The sequence below is a fragment of the Bos indicus x Bos taurus genome, chromosome 24 (genome assembly GCF_003369695.1).
Source record: "Bos indicus x Bos taurus breed Angus x Brahman F1 hybrid chromosome 24, Bos_hybrid_MaternalHap_v2.0, whole genome shotgun sequence".
NCBI classification, from domain to species: domain Eukaryota; kingdom Metazoa; phylum Chordata; class Mammalia; order Artiodactyla; family Bovidae; genus Bos; species Bos indicus x Bos taurus.
In genome coordinates this window covers 46,598,980-46,612,594 of record NC_040099.1, presented here as the reverse complement: position 1 = coordinate 46,612,594, position 13,615 = coordinate 46,598,980, and the positions used below count along the sequence as shown (strand labels likewise).

Genomic DNA, 13,615 nt, shown 5'->3' with positions numbered 1-13,615 from the left:
CATTTGAGTGCAGGCTGGCTTAGCATAAGCCTTTTGGGTCAATTTTTGCTTCTAGGGAAAAGGACATACATAAATAAATAAGAGATTAGGAGAGTAGTCTGAATTTGGGGATCACCTGCATCAACACGAGTATTGTGAGAGAATTAGATTATTGAGAGAGAGGATGCAGAGTCATCAGCAGTCTTTGGGTGGAATTGCCTCCTTATTTGGTTGAGTTTAAAATGGAAAAATTCTGCCTGTGGTTCTGATATGCTATCTGGATGTTCTTCTTTGCTTTTTGACAGCCAGATTTTTCTATGAATATCCCTTAAGTTTAGCAGATTATTTGGAATGAAACTACTTTTTTTTTTTAAGATTCCTCATTCTATTAATTTATTTTAAATAATGGATGAAAAATAAATAACCAGAACTCTTGGGCTCCATCTAAGTAAGATGGCACTGCTTCTCCCTTTGCTCCCACGCACCCAGTGTGGGCTTCTGGTGGCAGGCAGAGGAGGCCAACTGGAAAGCGGGGCTGTTAAGGCCCCGAGAGGCCTCGGATGGTGTCGTTCCGTGAGCTCTCCTGGCCACCAAGCTTTGTGGCCCTTGGCTGTGTCTGAATTGAGTCTCCTGGCCAAATAACCACCGACATCAGCCTTTCTGTGCCTCAGTTGCCTCCTCCTCTGTGAAACTCCCACTTTGCTCTGTCACCAGCGAGGTCCCCTGGGTGGGCTCACAGCTAGGCGGGAGGTGTTCCCCTTGGGGCTGGCTTTTCACATCAGATGACCCGGCCCTACCTCTTCCTCACCCTCCAGTCAGCTCCCCAGACTCTCTGTCCCTCCCTCCAGCGGTCCGTTCTTCTTCCTTTCCTTCACGGCTCCCATGCTTCCTGCCTCCTGGACCATCATCAGGAATTTCATACGAGTCCCTTAGCAAAGACAGGAGGCCACAGAAAGGAGTGAGAATGGAAGGAAATGGAGAATGGAAAGGACAGGGGCTCTGGGGTCTGGTTAAGAGGATCAGCATCCATCTGGGAATCAGTTTAGGGGATGCTTAGAAGGGAAGACAGCAAGGCTCTCCAGGTGCCCACTCCATGTAGTCATGCATAGCCCCCAACCCCTTCTTTGATGTCAGTGGAGGCTGTGCTGGGACCATGGGCAGTGGGGCTCCTGGAGCCTTGAAGAGAGGCTGGTCCTTCACTGCAGGTCTCCCCTCTGGGACTGCAAACCTTCCCTCCCTCACGCTCAGCTGGGGCTCCTTGATTTACCTTCCGGAACCTCCTAGAACACTTCCGTCTGCTCTTCATCCAGCAGTTCCTTCACACGTCAGGGAATCCCATTCTCTCTACCTCACCTGAGACCCACTCTTCATATGCTCACTGTCTTAGTCTGTGCGCGCTGCTCTGATGAAATACCACACACCAGGAGGCTCATCAACAACAGGGATTTGCTTTCCGCAGTTCTGGAGGCTGGGAGTCTGAGCCTGCGTGGTCACCAGCACGGTCAGGTGAGGATCCTGCTCCGGGTGGCAGATGGTGTCCTCACATGGTGGAAGGAGCTAAAGAACTCTGTGGGGCCTCTTTTATAAAGGTGCAAATCCATTCAGGGGCACCACCCCCATGACCTCATTACGCCCAAAGGCCCCATCTCCTGATATCATCACCTTGGGGGCTAGGGTTCCAGCATATGAATTTGGGGGGGACATGCATTCAGTTCAGTGAATGCACCCGCTCCTTCACTTTGAGCCTCCACAGTCTGTGCCTCCAGCACCCCCTACTTCCCGTCTTGCCTCAACCCACACCAGCTGGGGCTCTTGTCTCCCCTGCCACTGGCTGCTCCTGAATGACACAGGGACCTCCCTGGGCTCCTATTGTCTTGAACACCATCAGTACCTGGGGACGACGTGGTGTATGCGAGAGACATACACTGCTGGATGGGCTTCATCTTCTCTCAGCCAGTGACTGCTGGGGCTCAAAGTATTGTAGTCCTCAGTGAATTCCATGGTCCAGATGGAGCTCTGGAGTGGGGTTCAGGCTGGACAGGGGAGCCATCTCTGGGGCAGGCTTATGGGGAAGGGCTAGGAGGAAGGACAGAGACAGACTCTGCACCCTAGACCGAGGGTATGCTGAAATGAGGCCCCCTCAGCCTGCAAAGCTGGAGCCCAGGCCTGTGTGGGAGGGGACCCAGTATTCAACAGTTGCAGTCACGTTTGCATTTGCCTTCTCACTTAACAGAGGCCGTCCCCTGCTGATCAGGCAGCCAGCAGTGCCCAGCCCTGCCCCTCACCTCCCCAAGGGCACAGAGACGGGGCAGGGTGGATGCAGCCTGGCGCCAGCATCGGCCTTGGCTGCCGGAAGCCAAGTGGCATCTGAGCTGAGCTGCTCTCCTGATGTGACCGGCGGTGACTATTTATACTTGGGAGGTGTCCTGCCAGCATCTCCTCCCCTTTGAACTGGGTAGAGATCGTCTTTCCAGAATTGAAAGAAGAGATAGTGACTAGCTCACCTTGAGAGGCTCGTGGAGTTAGGGAGGTTGGAGAAATTGCTGCTCTCAGTCTTCTAGTAGCTCAAGGGAATGCTTGAGATATTTAGAGAAAAAGCCGTGGCTTAAAGGGGCATTTGTTAGTGATTTCCAATAATAAGAGTCATAACCCCATTACAGAAAGTGTATAAAAATGTAGAAAAGAGTTTTTTTTAAAACCATCATAATTCTGTACTTAGGGCAACCTTCTATTAATATCTTGTTATCATCCTTTCCCATGGGTTCACATATATGTATATATAATTTTTTTTGGAGACCATAGTTTTGTAGCTTGCTTTTTTCACCCAGTATTATCGTATAATCATTTTCTCATGTCATTATACACAAACATTTCAGCATCATTTTGATGTCTGCATGATGATCAGTATCCAGACCAAACAGGGATTTCTATGGCTTCCTCCAGAATGCCATCCTGGGGCCTCCTCTCAGAAGCAGAATCGAGGAATGACCCAGTGTGGCAGTGCTTCTTACAGTCTTATTTCCTCAAGTCGTTTATCTTTAGAGACTGAGATGAAACAGCACAGCCTTCTAAAAGCAAAGCCCGGATAGGCTGGAGAAAGAAGCAAGGGCTATATTAAGTGAAAGTGAAGTGAAGTGAAGTCGCTCAGTCACGTCCGACTCGTTGCAACTCCATGGACTGCAGCCCTCCGTCCATGGGGGATGGATGGAATCCCAGGCTCCTCCGTCCATGGGATTCTCCAGGCAAGAATACTGGAGTGGGTTGCCATTTCCTTCTCCAGGGGATCGTCCCGACCCAAGGATCGAACCCAGGTCTCCCACATTGCAGGCAGATGCTTTAACCTCTGAGCCACCAGGGAATCCCAAGGGCTATGTTAGCTCCATTTTTTCAGATGGAAAAATGAGGCTTTAGACCTCGGCCTGGAGTGATTGTAATTACCTGGCTGAGGTACCACATGCAGTGTTTTCAGGGTGCCTGGGATTTTTTCAAATCATCAGGTGTGATAAGACACAGAGATGTGGAAATGACTTTCAGGAAGGAGGAGGTTTTTATACTTACAGATCCTGATAAATGGGAAGCACACGATACCACATAGGGCCACGCGGGAAGGCACCAGCGTCAGTCAAGAAGCAGAAGGAGCAAAGGGGGAAAAGTGGACAAGAGCCTTTCTTGTGGTTTCTATGTAAGGAACGGATGAGCAGGCACGTGGGCTTAAGATTGGCTTGTTTAAATAATTTCAGAGGGCTCTGGGGCAGAGAGCTGCCACAAGTTGTCTGGTAGCTGGCCTGTGGGTGGTTAGGGCAGAGGAATAGGTGGCCCTAAGTGTGAGAGGAGGAGCAAGAGGAGGAGGAGGAGGTGGTGGCGAGTGTGAGCTCTGGATTGCTTGGTTTGCACATGAAAGGTGTGCTCACAGGGTTTTGTTTTGTTTTGTTTTTACCATATCTAGGAATTGATTCGGAGAAGGCAATGGCACCCCACTCCAGTACTCTTGCCTGAAAAATCCCGTGGACAGAGGAACCTGGTGGGCTGCAGTCCATGGGGTCGCTGGGAGTCGGATACGACTGAGCGACTTCACTTTCACTTTTCACTTTCATGCGTTGGAGAAGGAAATGGCAACCCACTCCAGTGTTCTTGCCCAAAGAATCCCAGGGACCGGGGAGCCTGGTGGGCTGCCGTCTATGGGGTCGAGCAGAGTCGGACACGACTGAAGTGACTTAGCAGCAGCAGCAGCAGCAGCAGGAATTGATTAGCTCTAGGAGAGGCAGACTCTCTGGGACCGGGAAGGCCCCAGATGTCAAAGCATCAGAAACACAGTTAATCCATGGAGTTTGCAGCAGAGATGCAGTGATCAGGGACATCCCATCCCTGTCAAAGCAGAACTCAGCATGGGCTTTACCCTTAGGGTGACGGGGGAGAGGTTTCCTAATAACAGCAGCAGGAAAATGGCAGCCAATCCAGATGGTGGAGAACTTCTGAGTTGTCCATTTCTTTCTTAGCTCTGTCATCAACCAGCTGAGGGACTGTAAGCACGTCTCTGACTCACTGGGCACCATTGGCAGGTCTTGTCCTTTCATGGCAGGAGAAAGGGGAAGAAGGGAAATAGACATTTTCTGGGCACTTCCTGTGTGCCAGACACTATACTAATGCTTTCTTTGAGATTCTCATCATTATCTTATCTCAGCCAATTATCTTATCTTGTCACGGGTGTACTTCCATTTTTTATACTGATTTTGCAAATGAGGAAACTAAGGCTCATGGAAGTGATGGGCCCCTGGCTAGGGATGGGCAAAGAAGGATGTGAACCCTATTCTGAAACCCTTGCCATCTAATAGCCACTAAACACACCACGTGAGACCTTTTGGAATCACTGAACTGCCAAGTGATGATATTGGGGATTCAAGAGAAAGGGAGACCGAGTGGAGGCTGCCAGAGTGAAAGTGAGGATGGCTTGTGACAGTGACGAAGGGGCTGGCTGATCAAAGGGAGGTGCTGATTGGCTTTAACTTCCTTCGAGAGTTTCTTTTGTTTGCTGTGCTTAGTTCCTCAGTCATGTCTGACTTTTTGTGACCTCATGGACTACAGCCCGCCAGGGTCCTCTGTCCATGGGGATTCTCCAGGCAGAATACTGGCCTGGGTGCTATGCCCTCCTCCAGGGGATCTTCCCTACCCAGGGATCAAACACAGGTCTCTTGCATTGCAGGCAGATTCTTTACTCTCTGAGCCACCAGGAAAGCCAGTAAACATTCCCTTGTTTATGGATCATTAATTCATAGAATTGTTCTGGCTTGGTTAGTTAAGTGGGAAACACTGAGGAAACTTTGGGATTGTATTTTAGTGCTGGATGGGACTTCAGATACCACCTCATTCAAATTATTTAGGAAGAGAAAAAAGAGGCTCAGAGAGGTGAAGTGATTTACCCAAAGCCACACGGCTGGTTTAGAGGCATATCCTGGGTGTGTCTGTAAGTGTCCCAACTCCTGAGAACCCTAGTATAAGTTTCCTCTTAATTATCTTCTACATCATTAGAATCTGGAACTTTTCTTAGTAGCAGTATGAGATCATGGCTTCAGAAGACCCAGGGATTCCCAAGGGCTTAGTGTCATTGGCTGTGGTTGCAAATGATGATCTTTGTGATAAGACACAAAGAGAAAGTGAAGTCGCCCAGTCTTGTCCGACTCTTTGCGACCCCATGGACTGTAGCCTATCAAGCTCCTCCATCCATGGGATTTTCCAGGCAAGAGTGCTGGAGTGGATTGGCATTCCCTTCTCCGGGGATCTTCCTGACCCAGGGATTGAACCTCGGTCTCCTGCTTTGCAGGCTGATTCTGTACCTTCTGAGCCTCCAGGGAAGCTACTGACTGGTTGAACCTAAATTGCATGGAGGACCCTAGCTACAAAGGAGTCTGGGAAATGTAGTCTTTAGCTTTCTTGTCTCTGTAGTGCAAATGTGGAGAGATAACAAAGACAGATTCCACATGTTTCAGATACTCCTCATTTGGAAAGGGAATAAACAGACAATTATTACAATGGTATCTGCTCTAATTAAGAGAAAATGTATAGAATAATCTGAGAGTAAGCATTAGAAAAGTCTTCCCAGAAGTGGGGGCATTTGAGGTAGGTACTGAAGGATAGATATGAGTTTGCCAAGTGAGAAAGACAATGAAAAGAGTTGTAAAACATAAAGGAAACAGAAAAAGTAGAGTGATATTTTAGGGTCTTCAGTGCCTCAGTTCAGTTCAGTCGCTCAATTGTGTTTGACTCTTTGCGACCCCATGGACTGCAGCACGCCAGGCCTCCCTGTCCATCACCAGCTCCCAGAGTTTACTCAAACTCATGTCCATTGAATCAATAATGCCATCCAACCATCTCATCCTCTATCATCCCCTTTTCCTCCTGCCTTTAATCTTTCCCAGAATCAGGGTCTTTTCAAATGAGTCAGTTCTTTGCATCAGGTGGCCAAAGTACTGGAATTTCAACTTCAGCATCAGTCCTTTCAATGAATATTCAGGACTGATTTCCTTTAGGATGGACTAGTTGGGTCTCCTTGCAGTCCAAGGGACTCTCAAGAGTCTTCTCCAACACCACAGTTCAAAAGCATCAATTCTTCAGCGCTCAGGTTTGTTTACAGTCCAACTCTCACATCCATACATGACCACTGGAAAAACCATAGCCTTGACTAGACGGACCTTTGTTGGCAAAGTAATGTCTCTGGTTTTTAATATGCCGTCTAGGTTGGTCATAACTTTTCTTCCGAGGAGCAAGCGTCTTTTAATTTCATGGCTGCAGTCACCATCTGCAGTGATTTTGGAGCCCCCCAAAATAAAGTCTGTCACTATTTCCACTGTTTTCCTATCTATTTGCCATGAAGTGATGGGACCAGATGCCATGATCTTCGTTTTCAGAATGTTGAGTTTTAAGCCAGTGTTTTCACTCTCCTCTTTCACTTTCATCAGGAGGCTCTTTAGTTCTTCTTTGCTTTCTGCCATAAGGGTGGTGTCATCTGCATATCTGAGGTTATTGATACTTATCCCAGCAATCTTGATTCCAGCTTGTGCTTCTTCCAGCCCAATGTTTCTCATGATGTACTCTGCATATAAATTAAATAAGCAGGGTGACAATACACAGCCTTGATATACTCCTTTCCCAATTTGGAACCAGTCTGTTGTTCCATGTCCAGTTCTAACTGTTGCTTCCTGACCTGCACACAGATTTCTTAAGAGGCAGGTCAGGTGGTCTGGTATTCCCATCTCTTTCAGAATTTTCCACAGTTTATTGTGATCCACACAGTCAAAGGCCTTGGCATAGTCAATAAAGCAGAAGTAGATGTTTTTCTGGAACTCTCTTGCTTTTTTGATGATCCAACAGATATTGGCAATTTGATCTCTGGTTCCTCTGCCTTTTTTAAATCCAGCTTGAACATTTGGAAATTTATGGTTCATGTACTGTTGAAGCCTGGCTTGGAGAATTTTGAGTATTACTTTATGAAATCTGCTTAAATTCTTTTATAACATGAAAAGTAGGAGATGATTTATTTTGTATAGATAGGAGTCAATTTGTTGTATAAAATATTTTTAAATATTCTAAAATATATTTAAAATGTCTTAAATGTATGATTATAATATTTAAAATTAAATTATAGTAAAATAATAAAGAACAAATATTTACAAATATAATAGTTTTAAAGTATTACATATGAAGTTATATTTTAAATTATTTAAAATGCAAGTTGTTTAAAAAGAAGTCAATTAATTGGATAAATGTCTCAGTATTTCTAAAGCAGCACAGATGTAAGTTTGCCTATATAAGTTAGTGAGAATATATGTGAAATAGCCGCTGCCATGTTTTGGGAAGGTTTGTGGGAAATGCTCAAGGACTGACTTTATTTTAAATCCTTGGTTGTGGTCTGCAGGGCCCAGCTGCAGTCCTGGGGCTCCACCCCAACCTCTGGCTCTCCAGGGCTAGCTGTAGAGAGGCCTCTGCCCCAAGTTTAGAGGCTGAGCCTGCAGATTTCTTGACTGTGGGCCCTCCTGGGACCCCACCCTCCCAGCTTCATCAGCCCTGGTGTCTTCCGATGACCTCCAGAAAGAGAGGCCGTGAGGAGAGGGTACACCTGGCCTCTGCCCTGGAGGCCCCTCTGCCTTCGTGGCCGAGTCTGGCAGGGAACTACTGTGTTTTATCTTGGTGGTCTCCCTCCCCTGCCCCTTCCCACCCCACCCCAGTCAGTGGATGTTCCCTGCGCTGGTGTGAACTGGCAGGTGTGGCTGTAGGAGGTCAGAGAGCCCTTGCCAGGGGTCACCAACTGTCCATGTAGGTGGGCAGACAAGAGCATTTTGACTGAGTGCACTGCTTTGTCACCCAGCTTTGCCACCTGCCACCTACATGGCTTTGGGAATGCCATGCCATCCAACCATCTCATCCTCTGTCGTCTCCTTCTCCTCCTGCCCTCAATCTTTCCCAGCATGAGGGTCTTTTCCAGTGAGTCACTCTTCGCATCAGGTGGCCAAAGTATTGGAGTTTCAGCTTCAAAATCAGTCCTTCTAATGAACACCCTGATCTCCAGTCCTGTTCTTCCAATGAACAGGACTGATCTCCTTTAGGATGGACTGGTTGGATCTCCTTGTAGTCCAAGGGACTCTAAGAATCTTCTCCAACACCACAGTTCAAAAGCATCAATTCTTTGGCGCTCAGCTTTCTTTATAGTCCAACTCTCACATCCATACGTGACCACTGGAAAAATGGGAAAATGTGTTAACCCCCAGAGCCTGCTCTGGATGCTTGATGACCATTTATCTGGTGGGCTAGTGATACAGATTAGAAGAGGATATTATGTTTAATGAAATAAGTCAGATAAAGACGAATACTATTTGGTGTCACTTATATGTGGAATCTAAAAAGTAATACAGGGCTTCCTAGGTGGCTTGGTGGTAAAGAATCTGCCCACCAATGCAGGAGACACAAGAGACATGGGTTGGATCTCTGGATCGGGAAGATCCCCTGGAAGAGGAGATGGCAATCCACTCCAGTATTTTGCCTGGAAAATCCCATGGACAGAGGAGCCTGGCAGGCTACAGTCCATGGGGTCACCAGGAACTGGACATGAGTTAGTGACTAAACAATGACAAAAAGTAAAACAAGTGATTGTGCATTCAAAATAGAAATAGAATCACAGACATGCAAAACAAACCTCTGCTTATCGAAGGGGAGAGGGGAGGGGGCAGAGATAAATTAGGAATATGGGATTAGCAGATAGAAATTACTGTATACAAAATGGATAAGAAATAAGGAGATACTGTATAACACAGGGAATTGTACCCATTATCTTGTAGTCTCCATGCTGTATACTTGAAACTAACACAATACTGCAAGTTAACTCTACTTCAATTAAAAAGGAAAAAAGTGAATACCTCCATGTAGGTACTGGGCCCTGAACTTGGCCTTTGACAAGGGCTCAACGGTGTTGGTTGAAGTTGGTGTTGTTATTCTGCTTGAAGCTGCAGAAGGGACTGTGTTGGCCCAGGCTCTTCTACACTGACAGCATGGCCTGGAGCACCATCTGTTCAGCCTCAGTTTTCTCAGCTGGCAAATGGGGAGAAAGGATCTCACCTAGTCACAATGCGCGCATGTCAATGAGCTAATGGAAGCGGAAATGCTTTTCACAGTGGGAAAGCAGCTTGTGCTTTCTCGGCTGTGCTGTGGCTGTCGTTGCTGGACACTTCCCCAGGAGGAGGAGAAAGGGGGCAGGAGAGGGCAGGCCAAGCTGAAGGCCTGTAGACTCGCTGACCAACTCCAGGGCTGCCTCCGTCAACGACTGGTCCCAGGAGGAGTGCGAATGAGGATGTATCCAGAGCATCCTCTTTCTCCTTCAAAGTCACCATGTGGAACCAAGCCCACTTCAAAAATGTCATGATGTACTGAAACGGGTTCATGGCTTAAATGCTTATACTCCCGGGGTACTAGGGGTGCCCACAGTAATCAGCCAAGCAGTGATTAAACCAGCGGGCCTGGAGGAAGACCCCCATCAGGCCATCTGCTGGGGAGGGCTGGTTTGCTCTACACTATTACTTTGATGGGACACCACCCCTCTGCCCCCCATTCCCACCATTGAGAACCCCAACAGGTTTTCGGGAGTCTTCCCACTTCTCTGTGTAGTAACCTCTGTTCCTGTTGGTTCCCAGGTACTTTGAATTTTACGAGGGCCCTTTTGAGTATAACTCCACAAGATGCCTGGAGCTGAGGCACGAGATCTTGGAAGTGAAGGTGCTCTCCATGTGAGTGTGGCTGGGTGGGTGGTGGGTGCTGGGTGGTGCATGGGGGGCGGGCAGGGCAGGGGCTTGGGTGGGGGCATGGCCCAAGGAAATAAGACACTTGGTGGCTCATGAAAGAGCAAGAATTAGGTCTGCTTCCCCAGGGCCTCTGGCATTTGGAGAGCCCTGGAAGGCTGGATGTAGGGATGACTGTGTTTTATGAAAAATGTCACGTTCGCAAGGTCACCTCGGGTGACTGTGTTCCAGTCCTCGGCTCAATTACCAGCCTCCACAATTATTATCACGGAGCTCTCTTGTATAGAGATTGAAGAGGGCACAGGAGTGTCAGTCCTGAAATTCAGTACTTTGTGGCTTAAGCATTGCCTTCTTGCTATTGTCTTTTAAAATTTTTATATTTATTCATTTTTAAAATTATTATTTAAAGCATACAGCTTTCAAGTGGTACAGTTCAGTTCAGTTCAGTTCATTTGCTCAGTCATGTCCGACTCTTTGCGACCCCATGAACCGCAGCACGCCAGGCCTCCCTGTCCATCACCAACTCCTGGAGTCCACCCAAACACATGTCCATCGAGTTGATGATGCCATCCAACCATCTCATCCTCTGTCATCCCCTTCTCCTCCTGCCCTCAATCTTTCCCAGCATGAGGGTCTTTTCCAGTGAGTCAGCTCTTCGCATCAGGTGGCCAAAGTATTGGAGTTTCAGCTTCAAAATTAGTCCTTCCAATGAACACCCAGGACTGATCTCCTTTAGGATGGACTGGTTGGATCTCCTTGTAGTCCAAGGGACTCTCAAGAATCTTCTCCAACACCACAGTTCAAAAGCATCAATTCTTTGGCACTCAGCTTTCTTTATAGTCCAACTCTCACATCCTTACATGACCACTGGAAAAACCATAGCCTTGACTAGACAGACCTTTGTTGGCAAAGTAATGTCTCTGCTTTTTAATATGCTGTCTAGGTTGGTCATAACTTTCCTTCCAAGGAGTAAGCATCTTTTAAGTTCATGGCTGCAATCACCATCTACAGTGATTTTGGAGCCCCCCAAAAAAAGTCAGCCACTTTTTCCACTGTTTCCCCATCTATCTGCCATGAAGTGATGGGACCGGATGCTGTGATCTTAGTTTTCTGAATGTTGAGTTTTAAGCCAACTTTTTCACTCTCTTCTTTCACTTTCATCAAAAGGCTCTTTAGTTCTTCTTCACTTTCTGCCATAAGGGTACAAAAGGGTCTAAAGTAAGAAGCCCCCTTTCCACAGACCTCCCCTCCCTCAGTCTCCTCCTCAGAGGCCACCCATGTATCTTCATGCATCCTTCCAGAAAGTCCGCATAAACCAGCACCTGGATAGCAAGAGAACTGTGCCCACCCCTCCCCACCCCAGTGCATCGCTCTTTTACAACCTGTGCGAGGGAAGACACATTATATCCTGGACACTCACTCACAGGACTGCCAGGAATTGAGAGGAATATGTGCCCTGTTAATCATGACAGGATGCATGTTGACTTGAAAACCATTACTGTTGACCCTTGAACAACGCGGGTTTGAACTGCATGGATCCACTTATATGCAAATGTTTGGCTAGAGTAAGCTCTGCAGTGCTACTCGCACCGAGGTTGGTTGAATCTGTGGATGCAGAGGAACTGTGGACCTAAAGGGCTGCCCAACAGCCCTGTGCTGTTCAAGGAGCAACTGTACACTCAGATGTGGAAGAAATCGGAGCCAGGCAGTGCTGGGCGCTAATGTGGACTCAAGGGACCCTGACAGGATCCTGGCACCACCATCAGGCCCACAGGCAGGAGCTGCTGCTCCTTTAGCCATTTGACATAATCACATGATCATGCAGGTAATTGAAAGAGCATGGGCCTTGGGGTCAGGCAGACTTGGGGTCTAAAGCTGACTTGGGCCTTAGCAGCTCTGCATGTTTATACAAATCATTCAACCTCTCTGTCTTTCCTTTCCTATAAAAATGGGGCCACTATTAACCTTCTTTTAGGTTGCAGTAAATAACATACGTGAAAGTATTGTGTTGGCCAGAGTTCATTCCGGTTTTTCCATATGATGTCACAGGTACATAGCCCAGAAGTACGTGTCACAGCAGCACACATAATAGGTGCTCAATAAATGTGAATGTTCCCCCCCAACCCCCAGCCCCTTTCCTTTCTGGAATCAGCAGCAGCAGCAGCTTTGCTGACATTCACAGACTCTATCAGCTTAGTTGTACAAGAAAGTTCTGGGGATAAGGCCAGGTGTCCAGCTGGGATCAGTGGTATTGTTCACGGTCCCTGTTCTGACTAAGTGTTGGGGTTAAGGCCACGTATCCAGCTGGGATCAGCAGCATTGTTCGTGGTCCTTGCTCTGACCGAGGGTCTGGGGTTAAGGCCAGGTGTCCACCTGGGATCACCTGCATTGTTCACGGCCCCTGTTCTGACCAGGGGTCTGGGGTTAAGGCCAGGTATCCAGCTGGGATCAGTGGCGTTGTTCATGGTCCATGTTCTGACCAGGGGTCTGGGGTTAAGGCCAGGTGTCCAGCTGGGATCAGCAGCATTGTTCACGGCCCCTGTTCTGACCAAGGGCCTGAAGCTTCCAGAGGAAGCCGAGGAAGTGCTCCCTGTCTATCCATCCCACCCAGCCCTGTGCGGACCACATCGTGGAGGGGGCAAGGAGTTAACTGGGCCAAGAGGATTCCAGATGAGGGGGATGGTGCGTGCAGAGGCCTGGGCCAGGAAGGGCCCGCTGTGTCCCAGGCTCTGAGACTGGCCTGAGGGGACGCTGGAGCAGGGTTGCTGGAGGGCAGGCAGGGCTGGAGCTTGTGAGTCCTGCAGTGCAGGCCAGGATCTAGATTTTATCTCTGTCTGAGGGCCATGGGGCCCTTGGGAAGGTGGGAGGAGTAGGATGTAGTTGGCGTTGGATACGCTCTGCCGAGGAGCTGTGACTCAGTGACAAAGATGGCTGCCCGGGCCCCTGTCAGGAGCCAAAGGTGTAAGCAGAGAGCCTGATCCTTTTTCAGAACTCCAAGATCTTAGGCCCTTAAATGTCTCCCCCTGGAAAGCCCGGGCACTGAGAGCATAACCAAGAGTTCACAAAGGGTGAATAATTAATTTTTAAAATTATAAGATGGAGACAGTTTCTTCATGGCTACCTCAGGATCCAGACAGGAAGCCTGAGAGGCCCTGTAAATGGGCCATCCTTCTGTTAGAGCCCACACCTCTACCCCATGTATTTCCTGTGTGTTTGCCTGAGTCCTTGTATTGGTTTGCTGAGGCTGCCACCACACAGTACCCCCGACCAGGGGGCTTAGACCACAGAACTTTACTTCCTCATGGCTCTGGAGGCTGCAGGTCTGAGATCAAGGTGCCAGCAGGTTAGTTTCTCCT

At 48.2% G+C, this 13,615-nt stretch overlaps 1 protein-coding gene across 2 annotated transcripts in view; it reads left to right on the top strand.

The window, feature by feature from the left end:
• ST8SIA5 (ST8 alpha-N-acetyl-neuraminide alpha-2,8-sialyltransferase 5) overlaps positions 1-13,615 on the top strand; it is a 67,526-nt gene that overhangs the window by 35,720 nt on the left and 18,191 nt on the right. For both annotated transcript variants that reach the window (XM_027525863.1, XM_027525862.1), the window contains one exon: positions 10,155-10,247. In XM_027525863.1, coding sequence (XP_027381664.1) covers positions 10,155-10,247 — 93 coding nt within the window. The remainder of the gene's footprint in view (positions 1-10,154; positions 10,248-13,615) is intronic.